The sequence below is a fragment of the Physeter macrocephalus genome, chromosome 14, assembly GCF_002837175.3.
Source record: "Physeter macrocephalus isolate SW-GA chromosome 14, ASM283717v5, whole genome shotgun sequence".
Classification (NCBI taxonomy): Eukaryota; Metazoa; Chordata; class Mammalia; order Artiodactyla; family Physeteridae; genus Physeter; species Physeter macrocephalus.
Genome location: NC_041227.1, coordinates 13249999 through 13267106, shown reverse-complemented (window position 1 = coordinate 13267106; position 17108 = coordinate 13249999). Strand labels below are relative to the sequence as shown.

Below are 17108 nucleotides of genomic sequence, written 5' to 3'. Positions count from 1 at the left end.
GGGAGAGAGGAGGTTATCATGCAAACAAGTTATTAGAACAGTCATATCTTATTCTCCATGCATCCTTTTAATTTTTTTTTTTAATAACCTTCTCAAGATCTCAAGTTATGGTGTCAAATACCACGATGTCAAGCTAGTGGTCAAACAAGTTAATTACACATAACCTATATTTTTATTTTATTGTATTGAATTTTTTTTTTTTTGGCCACTCCACGAGGCACGCGGGATCTTAGTTCCCCAACCAGGGATTGAACCCTTGCCCTTGGCAGTGAAAGCGCAGAGTCCTAACCACTGGACCGCCAGGGAAGTCCCCAACTTTTTAAACTTGAGTAATTCAGTAAAGAGCAGAGAAGAAACTATGATCACCCCTGTTCCCACCATCTCCAACTCATCACTTTCTGACATTATGAGTTACTTCCAATTTTATACACATGCACACTCACACAGATGTCTGTGAAAAATGACCCAGGGGAATGTGTGTGTGTGTTTATGGACATATGGGCAAAAATTTGAAGACTAGATCTAAAGAACTTCTGTCAGCCTGTTGGTATCTCTCTGTGACTGTCTACCCAGCCTGCTCTGGAGGAAATGCCAGAGTCTACGTTTGAGGTCTTTGGGATTAAGTCACCTGGGTCAGTGTCCTCCAGGCCCACCTGCCCCAGTGAGCCCACGTGGTAAAATTTGCTGTTGAGTTTGAGGCATCACTCAAGGCGTTTCTGTGGATCCTGCAGGGGTTTTGTTGTCACCAGTTCGATATTCAGGCTCTCAGGCTGAGCCCCAGGCACAGAATGGTGCGGGACGGCACGTGGGCATCAGCACATCACGGGGCCCACAGGGGGAATGACCCAGCGCTTCACACTTTTCAAATTCCCTTTTATCTGCTGCAGCAGTGGCGTTAAACCGGGGATACCTAAGATACAATCTCTTAGTGTTGTTTCATCCCTAGTGCATCACATCTTTTTAAACAATACAATATCTTTCTCCACCCTTAAACTCATCACAGAAAATCCAGAAACAATAAAATAATGCAAAGAGGAAAAGTCAGCTGAACCCACCCCCCCGAGAGGCCGTGGTACACCACGCTGACCTGCCCCCCCCACCCAGGCTTTTTCTGTTCGAAGAGACTTTCACTTTTGAAGTTTCCGGTCCACACATCCCTTGTCACGCTCTGGTTTTGCCTTGCAACGTCCTGTGGTTTGGCAAACCTGTACCAAGCTTCCAGTGGAGGGAAAGAAAATGGTGTTCTGTGGAGAGCTAGGGCTTTCGTTCTCATGCTCTAGCTGCTGTCGGTGGTCGATCGCCCACGCTTTCCCCTTCTGGTTCCCAGCTGCCGCTTCTGTCATTACCTCACATGACACTCTGGCTCTTCCCCAGACCATGCTTCATGCTGATGGAGGGTTCTGTCTGCAAAGCACCAGCAATCTACTCTGCTTAATTTAACAGATAAAAAAAATTACCGTAGGGAATTTCTTTTTCTTTTTTTTTTTTTTTTTTTGCTGGCCACGCCCTGCGGCCTGCAGGATCTTAGTTCTCAGACCAGGGATCGAACCCATGCCGCCTGCATTGAGAGCGCAGAGTCTTAACCACTGGACTGCCAGGGAAGTCCCCAACATAGGGAATGTCTGTAGAAAGATACAGAGATGCTCACAGAATAGGAAGAAAAGGTCAGCAGTCAGGGCTTATGGGGCATGTGAAGCAGAGCAGATTTGGGGATCAGAGTGGCAGAAAATAACTGGCATTTTCTTCTGGACCCTTCTCTCAGGAGGAACCAAGGCCAACCATTTTTTGGAGTTGCCTTCCAGCTTCAGATTCTAAAGGGGGAGAGAGGGAGGCTTTCCCCAGCTTGGCTACTGCATGCAGGGGACAGAATGGCTGCCCCCGCAAAATAGAGATGCTCTTTGATACCAAAAGAAAGGAGAATGGATGCTGACTAGGCAAGAGCAAAGGATGCCACCGTTGTTTGGGAAGTTAATCAAAACTATGATCCTGCTTCTCCCAGAATGCACATACCCACGGCACCCTCGAACATTCAGGGACATCGTGGGTGCCCCAGGCCCCACCCCATGGGTCTCCTGGTGAAGAGCTCCCACCTCCCCGACATTAACACTGTCTCTTCTCCCACCCCCTGCCCTCTTCCGTCTCCCCAGCACCTACAACTTCTCCGCTGATGGCTTCCACAGTTCGGCCCCGGGGGCCAACTTGTGCCTGGGCTCTGGCGTGCACGGCGGCGTGGACTGGATGAGGAAGCTGGCCTTCCGCTACCGGCGAGTGAAGGAGATGTACAACACCTACAAGAACAACGTCGGTGGTGAGTGGGTCGGGGAGAGGGTTGTCCACAGAGGTCAGGGGGTCTGCCTGTGCTCCGGGCGCACCCCCTGGACCAAGGGAAATTCATCAAGGATGGATGCTGTCACTCGCATCCCACCTGCCCTGTGCCAGGTACTGCTTATCAGAAGTCCTAGCTCACTCAGTGTCACCCTTGTGACGCCCTCTGGAAGAGGGTACTAAGATTTCATTATCCTCACTTTAGGGGGGCGGGGCGGGGGCAGGGCTGGGAAGCTGAGGAAGGGGTGGAGCATCTCGCCCATGATTACACCCCCACCCCCTCCATGGTTCTCCACGTGAGGTCCTTGGACCATCAGCATCACCTGGGGGACTTGCTGGAAATGCAGATTCTCTGGCCCCACCTCAGACCTGTCACACCTGAAGCTCTGGGCCAGGCCCGGCCCTCTGCGTCTTAGCTCGCCCTCCAGGCGATTCTGATGCTCGTTGGAACTGGAGGACCACTGGCTTCAGCCCTCACTGCTCGGACCGTGGTCCGTGGGGCAGCCATATGGCATCACCTGGGAGCTTGTTAGAAACGTAGACTCTCAGGCCCCTCCCCAGGTGACTGAGTCAGATCTGCCTTTTTAACAAGATCCCCAGGTGGTTTGTGGAAACACTGGTTCTCAGACTTGGCTCCTATTGGAACCCCTTGAGGAGTTTGCAGTTCTGATTTTCTTGGCCTGGAATCAGGACTCATAGAGCTCCCTCATGACTCTACCATGCAGCCGAGGTGAAAGCCACCAGCTTCAGTGGCAGAGAGCACTGGCTATCACACTGAACAAGAAGTCTGGAAGGGGCTGAAGGCAGGGTTGGCTCGGTAGTGAACAGGCCCTCGATCACTATTTCTCGACTTCTCTAGGCCGCTGGCTCTTAACAGGTGATGCCTCTTCCTCCCCCCCCAGGAGGCATTTGGGGATGTTTTTGATTATCACAAGGTCTCTAACCAGCTACTGGCCAGTAAAGGGAAGAGGTGTGAGTAGGCGGCTACTCAACTCCATTGACTGATCCAGTCAAATCTCAAAATAAAATTAAGGTCACTGGATTGAAGTTGACCTTGGGTGTCATCTGATTTGAAACCTAGACTCACCTTCCCTAACCCTACTCCCCCCAGCCCTTTAAAATGACAGCAACTATTATTTTTATTTGCTTTGTCCATAGGCTTGATAGGAGCTCCCAAAAGAGAGACCTGGCTACAGCTCAGAGCCGAGCTGGAAGCTCTGACGGACCTCTGGCTGACCCACTCCCTGAAGGCACTAAACCTCATCAATTCCCGGTAGGTGGGAGCCCCCGTTTTCCTTTGTGCCACTGAACTTTCTCCCATTCGAGGGTGGTAGCCCCCTCCATTTCCACACTTGGGAGAATTGGACCCCCAAATTCTCCCCTGAACACCTTCCAGACATTTGATAAAGCTGGGGTGTACAAGGCACCATGGACACCTTGTCCCTCAGATGTGCAGATAGTTGCAGAGAATGATCGGGGGCAGCAGAGCTAAAGACCTTTGTACGTAGGTCTATCGTCCCATCCGCTCTTGCTCACGGCACCCTCCAGCCGCAACATCACCCTGTGAAAACCATTTTATAGGATCACACAGATCATCTGGCGGGCTCTTAGTGAGGTCAGGAGGGCCCAGTTTCATTCTAAACGTCCCACTAAATTGCCTCTTGCTCTTAAATAAGATCACCTGAGCCGGAGAACAAATTACTCCCCTGCAGCATCAGAATTCTTGTGACCCAACAGATGAATGGTCACAAAATGGCAGCTCATGAGCTGAATCCATCCTGCTGATGGGTTTTGTCTGATACACACTTTATCCCAAAGACTGGGAAAGTTAATCCATAGCTGCAGGTTTCGAGGATCTTGGAAAACGTCAGAACTGGCATGTGCTCTGCAGTTTACCCCAGTCCTCACCTCTCCCTGTTGTCCTACACTTGTTCCATGTCACTCATGCACATTGCCAATAGGTCCCTGCAGCTACTTTAGTGTGTGGCCCTTGCAATAAATTTTGAAAAATGTTTATTTTATTTTTGGCTGCGCTGGGTCTTCGTTGCTGTGCACGGGCTTTCTCTAATTGTGGTGAGCGGGGGACTACTCTTTGATGTGGCGTGCAGGCTCCTTGTTGTGGTGGCTTCTCTTTTTGCAGAGCGCAGGCTCAGTAGTTGTGGCGCACGGGCTTAGTTGCTCCGTGGCATGTGGGATCCTCCTGGACCAGGGCTCGAACCCATGGCCCCTGCATTGGCAGGCAGATTCTTAACCACTGAGCCACCAGGGAAGCCCAACATTTTTTTTTTTAAGTTTTTATTGAATTGGTTACAACATTGCTTCTGTTTTACTTTTTTTTTGGTTTTTTTGGCCACGAGGCATGTGGGATCTTAGCTCCCCGACCAGGGATCGAACCCGCACCCGCTGCATTGGAAGGTGAAGTCTTAACCACTGGACCTCCAGGGAAGTCCCTAACATTTGCTTTTTAAATAGGAAAAATATTACACTTGTGTTAGATTTCCGTGTGTCAGGCAGCTTCATGCTTAAAAGAGAGGAATAGCTGGAGGATCCTTGAGCTCTAGCCTCACCTGAAGTCGACTTAGTCAGAGCCTCCAAACCCCACCAGAATTCCCACCGACTCCAGGCTCAGCTGCAGGGGTAGGAGGCCTGGCCTTGTGGTACCCTGGTGTTCTGACTCACCGTCTCCTTTGCCCTCAGGCCCAATTGTGTGAACGTGCTGGTCACCACCACTCAACTAATTCCTGCCCTGGCCAAAGTCCTGCTGTATGGACTGGGCTCCGTGTTTCCTATTGAGAACATCTACAGTGCAACCAAGACAGGTAGGGGAGCCCAGACCTCACAGTGGTACGGGGAGGGAGGGTAAGGTCAGCTTTGCCTGCCAGGTTTGGAAGGTTTAAGGAAAACGACACTAGGGAAGTTAAAGAGCTTGTCCATGGGCATGGACAGATCCCCCAAACAACCCTCATAGACCCACTGGGTTTAACCTCTGCTTCTAGAGAAACTGGTTAGGATTGCAGTTTTCCAAAGTGTGTGTATTAGTTAGGATACCTGCAAAGCTGCTGTAGCAAATACACCCCACATACAAGGGCTTAATTACATCAGGGCCAAAGCTTATTTCCCCCTCAGATGTCAACAGACCAGAGGTGAGTGATCCAGGCTGATGGGGTGACTCTGTCCTCATAGTCACCCAGGAAGCCGGGTTCTTCCCGTTTTAGTTTTCCACCATTCGCTGTAATTTTATCCTCATGTACGTGGTCAAATCAGATTCCGCCCTATTGTCATTCCAGCTTATGAGAGGGGGAAAAGAGGAAGGAGTAATGGGCGTCCGTTATTGTAAAGCCAAGACTCAGGAGGAGGTGCATGTTACTTCTACTCACTTCCTATTAACCCAGCTTAGTCACATGGCCACAACTAATTGCAAGGGAAGCTGGGAAATGTAGTCCATAGCTAAGTGACCGTGAGCCCAGGTAAAATTCATGAAAGTCCATTACTAAGGAAGCAGAGGAAGACAGTTCCCAGGCCCCAGGATGGTACATGAGGTGGTTTTAATTTAACTAACGAATTTTAATTAGTTAATGATGGCCGTTAACTAATCTCACCTTGAACCCGCACAGAAAACTATTGTTTTTTTAATGCTCTTTCAAAGAGATGGTCTCAATTTAGTGTTATCTTGCTTTAACACCTCTTTAATACTTGCTAATCTCCTTTATTAACAAAGAAAACAAGCCTTAGGCTTAGAACTTTCATCAGATAAGAGAATTCAATAACTAGAAATTAACAGCATCGTTTGTCATCAGGGCAAGTAATACTGATTTTTCTTGTGGGGGAGGAGGCTGATTTTTTTTTTTTCTTGTATCACCTAAAAATGTATAATAATACAAAGCCTAGTTGTTTTTAATTAGAAATGTTTACCTGTTCTTTTTCTGGAGCAAGAACAAATATATGGTATGTACTTTGGGAGCATTTTCTTAGAGCAGTTTTTGCCTTTACTGAAGTTCTAGACCAGAGATACTGCTAAACAAACATCCTTCAGTGCTCAGGGCAGCAAAGAATTTAGGCAGCCCAAAATGTCAGTAACACCGAGGCTAAGAAATCCTGACGGGGCGGTGAAGCACTTTTAGCCTACTCTATGCTGGCATCTGCTGAGTGACCAGCTGTTCTTTTTACTGCTCTTCTCATTATGATGATGGTTACTAAACTTGCTGAAACAGGATGAGCTAAGACCTGAATTTAGTGTGCCTGGATTGATGCTGCTGTCCAGCCACTGGGAAGAAGGGAAATATGAAAAGGTGATCATCTACAGGGAGCAAGAGAAAAACGAACAGCCGAGTCGCACGAGGGCCACTCTGTCGCCAGGCTGCCCACCCTCGGACACGTGAATCCTGGCACCTCTGCTTCCTAAACTAACTCTGGGGATCCTGGGCAGATCGTGTCCAGGGCACCTCTCGGAGCCTCGTGTCCTTATCTGTATAATGGGCCCATCACTCCTACACCGGACAGCTGCATAGACGCCAGGGCTTGTTTCAAACCCCTGCACTGCCTTCTCCTGCTGTGTCACTGTGGGCAAGCCACTTAACCTCTCTGTGCCTCTGCACTGTCGTCCATCACACGGGGATGGGGACAGTGATGCCTCGAAGTTTGCTTGAGGATGAAATGATTAATACCTGGTCCTTAAGAAGACCTTTGTAAGAAGGCTGTACAAAGTGAGCTCTTGATTAGCGATTATTAGTCACCTCAATCCTGGGTCCTCACCAAGTGTCTTTACTTTCTTTCCTTCTTCCGTGCGTGCAGGGAAGGAGAGCTGCTTTGAGAGGATAATGCAGAGATTCGGCAGAAAAGCCGTCTACATCGTGATTGGCGATGGCGTGGAAGAGGAGCAGGGGGCGAAAAAGGTATTCACTCCGTCCGTCTCTCCGGCTGCTTTTTGCTCCTCTCTTGAGCCTGACTCCTTCCCAGGCCCTTTGCTCTGCCCGTCCCCTGCCATTTGGAAATCGCAGAAGCATCCTGAGTAATTTCCTGCAAATCCCCCTCCGGGCCTTTGGCTGCCACCCCGGTAGCCCTGCATTGTTTCTGGGACAACTGCTCGGGAGCCCAGAGACCCTCTGTCAGGGCAGGCTGGCCGGGGGGCTGGTGCCTGTGTGTATGTTTTATTTAATGCTTACTGATCATATGTTCCAGGAACCCTTCCCAGTTAATAAAGACAGCATTAAGCTAATGAAAAAGAAAATCCTGCATTTGTGATCTCAGGCCCATGAGGAGAGGGGCAGGGGGGTTCTGGTGGCCACAGCTCTGTTCTTGGAAAAGAAACAGCTGCCAAAGCCCTGGATCTGGACCTGTCAACAGCATCCCGGAGAGCCTGCCACCCCCCACCCAGAGAGGCCTGGGAAGCAGATGGTTAATGTCACAGAGCTTAATTTGGTTTCCCCCTGGTTTCCCCCTTCCCGCCCCAGAAACAGATTCAAAGGAAATGCAAAAATGTTTAGGGGTCTCAGCGGATGGAACTCGTGAGAAGACGGAGGGCCCCGAGGGTCCCGAGAGAGGGGTGCTTAGAAGGCTTTGCATCTACTGTTCCATCCACCTGGAAGGCTCCTCCGCTTTCCCAGCTCTCCCGGACTCGGCCTTTCAGCCTCAGCAACACTTGCAGAGGGAAGAATTCTCTCACCGGCTCCCACTCCAGCTCCAGCTCAGTCAGGCCTGCCTGCGACTCCCTCCCCGAGCTGTCCCTATTCCTCCTCTAGGGCATTATCCCCTCCTGTCATGAAAGAATTACCTGTGTGATTGGTGGCTTCATCACCGACTCTCCAGCTGGTGTGTAAGCTCCATTAGCTGAGCACCTACTGTGTGCCAGCTACTGTTGCAGGCGCTGGGCGTCCTGCAGTGAGCAGGACAGACAGGGCTCTCACCCCTCGCTCAGCTCACAGCCTGGGGACGAGCAGTCAACCCCCGAGTGTAACATGCGTGCCAGATGACGACCAGAGCTTTGGCGAAAAATAAAGCAGAGAATGGGGAACAGAGGAGATTCTAAGAGAGGGGCAGGCTGCAAGTGTAAGTGGTGGTCAAGCCTGCCTCGCTGCGAGGTGACAGCTGAGCAAAGATGGGAGGAGGAGAGCGAGTGAGCCACGTGAGTATCAGAGGGAGGGAGTTCCTGGAGAGGAACCAAGAAGTTCAGAGGTCGGAAGCCTGGAGCGTCCTGCAGGGAGCTGACATGGCCGCTGGCTGCGCGATGCACCAGGCGAGTGGGCAGGAGGTGCAGTCAGGGAGGTGCCTGGGGCCTTCAGCTTTTACCCGGAGCACTTCTTTTTAAAGCCTATTTCTTAAACTTTAAAAATGAATTGATTCAGAGGAAAAAATATTAAGTAAATAATAGGGGTGATACACCAGGATATGACCAAAACAGGAGCGTGAATCATCACATGAATCCAGGACCAATGTGCCAGGTCAAGAGCATGGTCTCTGGTGAGACTACTTGAAGCCCACTCCCGGGATGGAAGGGGGATTCTAGAGCCCTTCTTCCAAGTTCAGATCTAATAGAAAAAACCCTCTGCCCTAAGCATGTGACAGCGATCAAAATAAACTTTGCTTCTATCAAAGTTGGGATGAGGACCCGCTTAGGCCCGTGGCCGCGGGCACCCCCCTACATGCCCTCCGGTTCTCACCTGGAGAATGAATGACAGGGACATCCATGGAGCAGTGGCTGCCGTTCGCCCACCTTCTCACCAGTCAAAGGACGTTTCTTAGGGCGGCGTAGCAGATGTTTTGAAATGACCATTTACTCTCCTGAAGTGAAATACTAATGGGTAATAAAACCTCCTTATAACCGTAATGTCTAGGAGATCAACATCTGATGATATATCAATCAAAGAGAAATAAGGGAAAGTCATTTATACTCACAGTAACGTGTGCTTCAGTATGTGAACATTTGAGCACAAGATCTCACACCCAAACGTGCCATCGCTGAGGATGTGAGCCGACAAACACGGGGACACAGGTGTGCGGTCTTGGCCATTCACGAAGCCAGCGAGGTGCCGCGGCTGTCACGTGACTGCTCCAAACTGCAAAGCAACCCATGGGAAGGTTCTGAATCAAACAAAATAGACTTCCCCAGTTGACACGGTAATTGCAGCCCTGGGAAAGTCGGGTTTTATTAAAAGCATGAGAAAAATGCTCTATTTATATGTGACAAAGTGGAGTTAAGGGTCTACACTCAGGTTATTAAGAACGGGTTTGTGCTTACTTAAATATCTGGCTGGACATCTGAAAGTCATTCAGGTGGAAGGCGTGTGGGATGAGGCAGGAGACCTGCCCCCAAATCAGGACGACAGTCAAAAATCACACCCCCAGAAATTGCCAAGTCACCCCTAACGGGCAGGCTTCTCCTTTGAGACCTGCCAGTCTGGGATCGCCCTCGCATAGGGGGCCAGGAGGAGGGGGAGCTGACGGAAGGGGCTCCTTAAGTTCTGTGTCTCGGGCGCCTCCCTCACCTCACCCTACAGCCACCCTGCTCTCACAGAAACAGGGGAGCGCATTTTGCTCTAAATCCTAGCTCTGCCATTGTTGGCTGTGTGGCCTTCAGCAGATGGCACCCCTCTCTGAGCCGCCTTTTTAATCTGTCACACTTGCTGAGAACAGGCGCATGGGGCCCAGCAGAGAAACCGTGCATAGTTAGCCCTCAATAGCCCGAAGCTGTGTGATTACTACTCCCCAGGGCCAGGGGAGGGGAGAAGGCTAAATCCACCTTCTGAAATTCAGGGGTTCTCTCTCCTGGGGAGCCAGCAGAAAAAGAAAACAAGAATGCCAGTTTTCACATAACATGAAAACTCACCGAAATCTCCTATTTGCTTGAAGTCCACAGGAGAAACACGTTGCTAAGACCCGGCTGAGGATGTGGATGGGGTGGGCTCCGGCGGGGCCAGGGCTGCCCAGGTTCTGTGGAGTTTGCATTGCCAGAGATGCCAGACAGCAGCTTAAACAGTGGAGAGCTTTCCTCCTCTCTCGTTAGCCGCCCAGACAGCTGGGACAGCACCAGGGACCCGGGGCCCTTCTGTCTTGTTGCTCTGCCAGTCCCAGTACTGCTCTTTCCACCAAGTCCAAGACAGCTCCTCACCACGCCCACGTCTGCACTCCAGCCACCAGGAAGAAAAAGGGGAAGGACTCCTCTTCCCTTTAAAAGCACAGCTGATATAGGTCAACATCACTGCTGCTCAGACCCCATTGGCCAGATTTGAGTCACATGATCACACCTTGCCACAAAGGTAGCTGGGAGATGTACCCTTTATTCTCAGCCACCAAGTTCCTAGCAAAAGAAAAAAAAAAAAAAAGCGTTTTCTGAGAGAGAGGGAAGAAAGGATGTTGGCAGCCAGCTGGCAGTCTCCATCCCAGCTGGCATGTGGCAGGGCGGTAACTGGCACCCTACTTAACCCCAGGCCTTAACCACTACTGTTTATTACTGACATCATCATCTTATTTAATCCTCCAAACCCCTCCCCCTGCGAAGTGGGTACCATTCCGCTTCATTTTATACGGAACATGTTTGAGACTCAGAGAGGTTAATTAATTTACCTAAGGTCACACAGCTGGTATATGAAAACTGCTGTGTGTTTTGCTCCAAATGCCTGGCAGGGAGGAGATGGACTTAGGAGTTTCAAACACTGTCAGTCTGCACCCCTGACCTGGTCAGAAGAGAGTGGAGTCCACCAAAGAAGACTGGGGCACACACCCCATGCACCAAGCTCCCCTAAAAAACCCCCACAGTGTCTGAAGCAGCCGCCCCAGCCCATTAGTGAGAAACCCTGTGCACCAGCAGCTCTCTCGGCCTGATGGATGGGACCCATTAGCCCAGGCCACTGGACACCTGAGCAGCATGAAATACGGCCACAGGATGAGGGGCTTCAACTGTTTCAGCTGACAGTGTTGTTAATATCTCCATTTTAGTGGGTCATTTGTCTCCCCCGCTCCACAAGTGATAAATCTACCTACGCTCTGGAGCCACCAGGACTGGGAGGGAGATGGCTGAGATAGTCTCTTCCCCTTTGCTCATTTCCTCCCAGAAAAAATGAATTACACTCTTTAAAGAGGGACTGGATTGGCCAGGTGGCAACCAGCATCCATCTTTGCAGAGAATGAAAGGCTTGGCCGGGGTGAGGGGAGGGTGGGGGAGCTGAAAGGCATTAAAGAGATGGCATCTGTTGCCCATGATGGATAGTCTTCTGCTTCCTTTGGGCAAAAGAGAAAAAGGTGTGTCCATTGAGGGCTTTGCTTGAGAAACTCACCTTCCCGCCTTTCCTCCCTCCCTTCCTCTTTTCATTCATTCCACGAATATTTATTAAGCGCCTACTATGTGCCAGGAGCCATGCAAGGCAGCGGTGAATATGACATTTCAAGCTCAAACCCTCCTCAAGGCCTCTGCACTTGCTGTCTTCTACCTCAACTACCTCCCCACACGTTTGCATGGCTCCCTCCTTCGTGTTCTCTGGGTCCTGCTTAAATGTCACCCCCCTAGAGAGGCCTTCCCTGACCCAACTATCATAAGTGCAGAGCCCCCAGAGGCAGGAAAGGGTCGTTGTGCTCCTGGAACCAAAAGGACACCTGTATAGTTTCTACCCTGTGGGCATAGAACCTCAAGGGGCAGCAGAACTACCACAAGAACTTGAGGCATCCATATGTTCATCAAGCACCCTCTGTTCACTCAGTAAATAATTGAAGGTCAGTGACTGTCTTGAGGAGGCTCAGTATCTTGTAGCTGCAGGTGGCAGAAAACCTAGGTAATGAAGACTTAAACACTTGCTCACCTAACAAGATTAGAAATAGGAACTAACACAATATTGTAAAACAACTATACTCCAATTTTAAAAAAAGAGATTACAAGTAGGTGTATCCTAGGTTGTTTCCGTGGGTCTAAACATTCACCAAGCATCCCTTTCCATCATTTTGCTCTACCTTTCTAACCATCTTTGGCATTTTCTTTTCTGATATTTTGCCTCATGATCCCAAAACAGCTGCCACAGCTCCAGACATCGCATACTAACATGTCAGCATCCAAATAAAAAGGGCAAGGAAGGAGTTCTCCTCAGGTGCCTCTCTCTAACCATGGAGAAAAACCTTTCCCAGAAGCCCCCAGCCAACTTCCTCATTGGCTTCAACGGGTCACAAGTCAGAAGGATACAGGACAAACCCCTGGTAAACAAGGCTGGGGTTGTCATCGCTTGCTTAGACAATCATAACTCATCCCCTACCTCTCGGGCACGGTGCTGCCAAATTCGGGGTTCTGGAAGTAGGAAGAAGGGAGGATGGCTGTTGGACAGGCAACAACTTTAGTCAACGGTCACATTGTCCTGTGATAAACAGGCAGTCAAGTTTTTTCTCTGGAGTCAGACAGACCTCTCTGTGCCTCAGTCGCCTCATCTGTAATATAAGATACACATAGTATACAGCAAGTATTATCCCCATTTTACAGACAAGCACCAAAGTAAATTATTTAAGATCACCCAGCTAATGGTGGTAGAACAGAGCTTTGCAAAGGGCACTGAAACATTTAACCCTCACGCTATGGAAGTATCAATATTTTGCAAATTTTTCTCTCCACATGAGTGATCTCTTTCCATAATCAGCATAACACTTCTTTTACACCAACTACAACTTTTGCTGTATCTGCATGCTGCCTGTACTGTTACCTACTTAATGTTTCCCTTTCAATCGATGCACTTATGTTTAAAATTGAAAACTTGATAGCATGACAGTAATACAGAGCAAGCATCACCTGCTGTAAAGAAAAGGAAAAGATAAAAAAGACTCTCTGGGACCAGCCCTATCTGTTCAAATGGAGATTAGTGAGAGTTAGGGAGGGGTTGAAGACACAGTAGCATCTAGTCGAGACTTTCTATCTGAAGTAGCAGGATTGAGAACACATTTTTAAAACGGAATAGCTTTCTCGCTGTGTGATTTAATTCCACGTCAGCATGCCGCCTAAGACCATGCTGGTCCCGACAGAGGAGGGAGGGTCAAACAGTCCACATGTCAGACGGTGCAGGATAAGCCAATCAGAATAGGCCTAGGGTGGGGGGGGGGGTGGAATTGGGAGTTTGGGATTGACATATATACACTACTATGTATAAAATATCAATAGATAACTAATGAGAACCTACTGTACAGCACAGGAAACTCAGTGCTCTGTGGTGACCTAAATGGGAAGGAAAAAGGGGGTTATAGGTATACGTATAGCTGATTGACTTTGCTGTACAGCAGAAACTAACACATTGTAAAGCAACTATACTCCAATCAATATTAATTTAAAATAAGTAAATAATTTTTAAAAAATAGACTCAGAAGGAATAGAAAGCATGCCTGACCACGTAGGGGTCCACCAACGATGTTCTGTGCTCCCGGTTTGGGAAATGCCCACGTGCTACACTGACTCAGTGTGACTTCTCCTAAGGCTCTAACCATGGGCGTGGGATCCAGGGGGGGGCTGTGGGAGGCACCGCGCAGAGCCGTAACCGTGTGGCTGGTGTTCTGTGTTCCAGCACAACATGCCTTTCTGGCGGATATCCTGCCACGCGGACTTGGAGGCACTGAGGCACGCCCTGGAGCTGGAGTATTTATAGCAGAACCCGCAGCCTCGCCACCTGCCATCAGAGAGGCAGCCCACCCGCCCAGTCCCCCGATTTTCCCCACCTCCCCTGCCAGATGCTAGACATCAGGCAGGGTCCCTCCCACCAAGAGGACGTGTCCGGTGACCATCTCAGAAGCTGTCCTTTCAGTCTCAACGCGGGTCCAGAGAAACAAAGTACCCAGCAGTGGCTTTGGAATATTTAACTTTGGGGAAAAGGGCTGGCTCGGAGTCCAGACTTTTCTGCAAGACTCACAAGCAAGGAATTTCTGATTTGGGGGAGGGCTGGTGATGAGGAGGGGACAGGCTCTTTTTTTCTCTCCACTTTAATTTATGGACTAATCTCATTACTCTGGTATTACGCTCTTGTACCTGTGTTGTTGGTTTTTGTTTTCTCAGCTGGCATGTGGGGCAGTGCACAGCTCTAAATTAAGCCTCTCTGCTCTGAGTTGTGCTTTGAGGGGACAATCATTCTTTGAACAGAGGGAGGCGATTCGGGGCTGTGGGGAAGACTATTGCTTATTTTTGTTTTTAAGAACGTAACCTGATGTCATGTGGACAGTGCACGTGCCTTATGCTGCCATCTTGTTTTCTAGGAAGAGGGGACCCTGGGGAGGAGGCAGTACCTTGTGACGGAAAAAGGCATTAAATAAAACCACGTTTACATTTTGAAGTGGGGTAGAGTGTCACTACTTTATTACTGCTTTTGAGGCTTCTGAATGTGTTGGTGTTTTCTAAAACCTTTTCAGTTACGGAAGTATAAAATCCGATTCAAACTGCCTTAAGCCAAAGAAAAAAGAAAATCGTCTCCAAGAACTTTGGGTGATAACTGTCTTCAGCCATAGCTGGATCCAGGTGATCAAGTGACTTTCTCCTGTGTGCTTTTACTTCTCGGGCAGGCTCTTCCCTGTGTGGCAAAGATGGCTCCAAGAATCTTTCGGCAAAACCATACCAGCAGAAAGAGAGCACTTTCTGCACAGGGGTGCTAGCTAAAGCCCCAAGGTTGTGTCAAACCTGGGTCATGAGCTGCCCATGGAGCTGGATAGGGTTCAATCTCTCATGAGCAGAAAGTTGGGGAGAGCTTGTCTCCCAAAGGAGGAATCAGTGAGCTACTACTAAAAGAACTGGGGAAAATGGGGGTTGGGATGGAAACTAGAACTGACCTCCATGCCATTGGTAGGACTTTATTTTCCAGCGGATGAGCCAAGGATCCAGTGTAGGGAACAGAGAGGGACATCTGGAGAAGTTCCAAGGACATCTGAGCTCTGTTGCTGCCCAGAGTTCCAAGCAGGGCCTCGATCCATTTGATTGGATGCTAAGCATAAGTATAGGCTTCTCCCTCTATTCATGTTGGTGAAATCCAGGGTCACCAATTGGCTGGCATCCATTTCAGTGGAGATGGGAGATGACGTGATGGATGATTGGAGTCTCAGAGCTAGGATCTGATAGATGGAAAGTCATCACCAAGGCTGAGATAGACTCCCCGGCTAGGCTCTGAGCTCCCTGGGGGCAGGTACTGTTGGTTTCATCTCTGTATTCCCCCAAATCAAGCACGAGTGTCATTCTTGGAATCAATCTACAGAGTGGATACTGACATAAATTGGAATCCCATTATAGATGACGTGGAAGGAAGGATGAAAGTATAATTGGAATCACAGGTAATTGGGTGAATGGATATTTGTAAAAATGGATGAACAGATGTCTAAACGGGTGGGTGGATGGACGGTTGGTTAGGTACTGGATGCTTAAGTGATTTGAAGGTGGATGTTTAGCAAGGTGATTGGAGAACGGATGAATAAATGGATGGATAATTGCTGGGATGCCTAGATGGAAAGCTATATAGATTATGAGTGGATGGATGACTGAATTTCAGACTGAATGGTTGTATGGTGAGATGAATGGGTAGATGGTTGTTTGGATGAGTAAATGGTTGCATGGCTTTATGGAAAGATGGATAGATGGTTAAGAGGGTGAGTGAGTGGCTAAATTGATGGATGTTTGAATGAGTAGTTGGATGGAACGACTGATGGTTGATGGGTGATTGACAGTAATACTGTGATGGCTGGATATGTGGGCGCAAGAATGGTGTAACAGTTAAATGGATGAATGGTTAAATGGAGGTAAAGAATCCTTAGAGTTAGTTGCCTAGAACATGTGGGTCAGCCTCACTATTATTTGCCTACTTAGATTTTTTGTAATGAGTGGAGGAGTTTTACTGGATGAATTGACTTCTGGCTGGAGTAGAGAAAGGGACTGGAACAGAACCTCCCAGGGAGTCAGCCATGTGAACGCTCCTGGATCCTCCCTGTCTCCCCATTGTTTGGTACCCCTGCCACTCAGGCACCACTTGTAATCATGCGCTATCCAGCCCTCCCTTTCCGCCACCATCAAAACCTGCTGTCAGAAAAAAATCAGTTTACGGAGATTGGTTCAAGATGGCGGAGTAGAAGGACGTGCTCTCACTCCCTCTTGCAAGAGCACCAGAATCACAACTAACTGCTGAACAATCATCGACAGGAAGACACTGGAGCTCACCAAAAAAAGACACCCCACATCCAAAGACAAAGGAGAAGCCCCAATGAGACGGTAGGAGGGGCGCAATCACAGTAAAATCAAATCCCATAACTGCTGGGTGGGTGACTCACAAACTGGAGAACACTTACACCACAGAAGTCCACACACTGAAGTGAAGGTTCTGAGCCCCATGTCAGGCCTCCGAACCTGGGGGTCCTGCAACAGGAGGAGGAATTCCTAGAGAATCAGACTTTGAAGGCTAGCGGGATTTGATTGCAGGACTTCGGCAGGACTGGGGGAAACAGAGACTCCACTCTTGGAGGGCACACACAAAGTAGTGTGCACATCAGGACCCAGAGGAAGGAGCAGTGACCCCATAGGAGACTGAACCAGACCTACCTGCTGGTGTTGGAGGGTCTCCTGCAGAGGCGGGGGGTGGCTGTGTCTCACCGTGAGGACAGGACACTGGCAGCAGAAGTTCTGGTAAGTAATCCTTGGCATGATCCCTCCCAGAGTCCACTATCAGTCCCAGGCAGAGGGCTATGTACCAGATGAAGGAACAAGATAAAACCACAAAAAACAACCAAACGAAGTGGAAATAAGCAACCTTCCAGAAAAAAAATTCAAAATAATGATAGTGAAGATGATCCAGGACCTCGGAAAA

General features: G+C 49.1%; 1 protein-coding gene across 1 annotated transcript in view; it reads left to right on the top strand.

Moving 5' to 3' along the window:
- EYA2 (EYA transcriptional coactivator and phosphatase 2) overlaps positions 1–14105 on the top strand; it is a 267714-nt gene extending 253609 nt beyond the window's left edge. Inside the window, 3 exon segments of the mRNA XM_055090855.1 lie at positions 2148–2308; positions 7117–7217; positions 13845–14105. Of these exon segments, the coding sequence (XP_054946830.1) occupies positions 2148–2308; positions 7117–7217; positions 13845–13925 (343 nt within the window). The 3' untranslated portion in view covers positions 13926–14105.
- The last annotated feature ends 3003 nt before the right edge of the window (positions 14106–17108 follow it).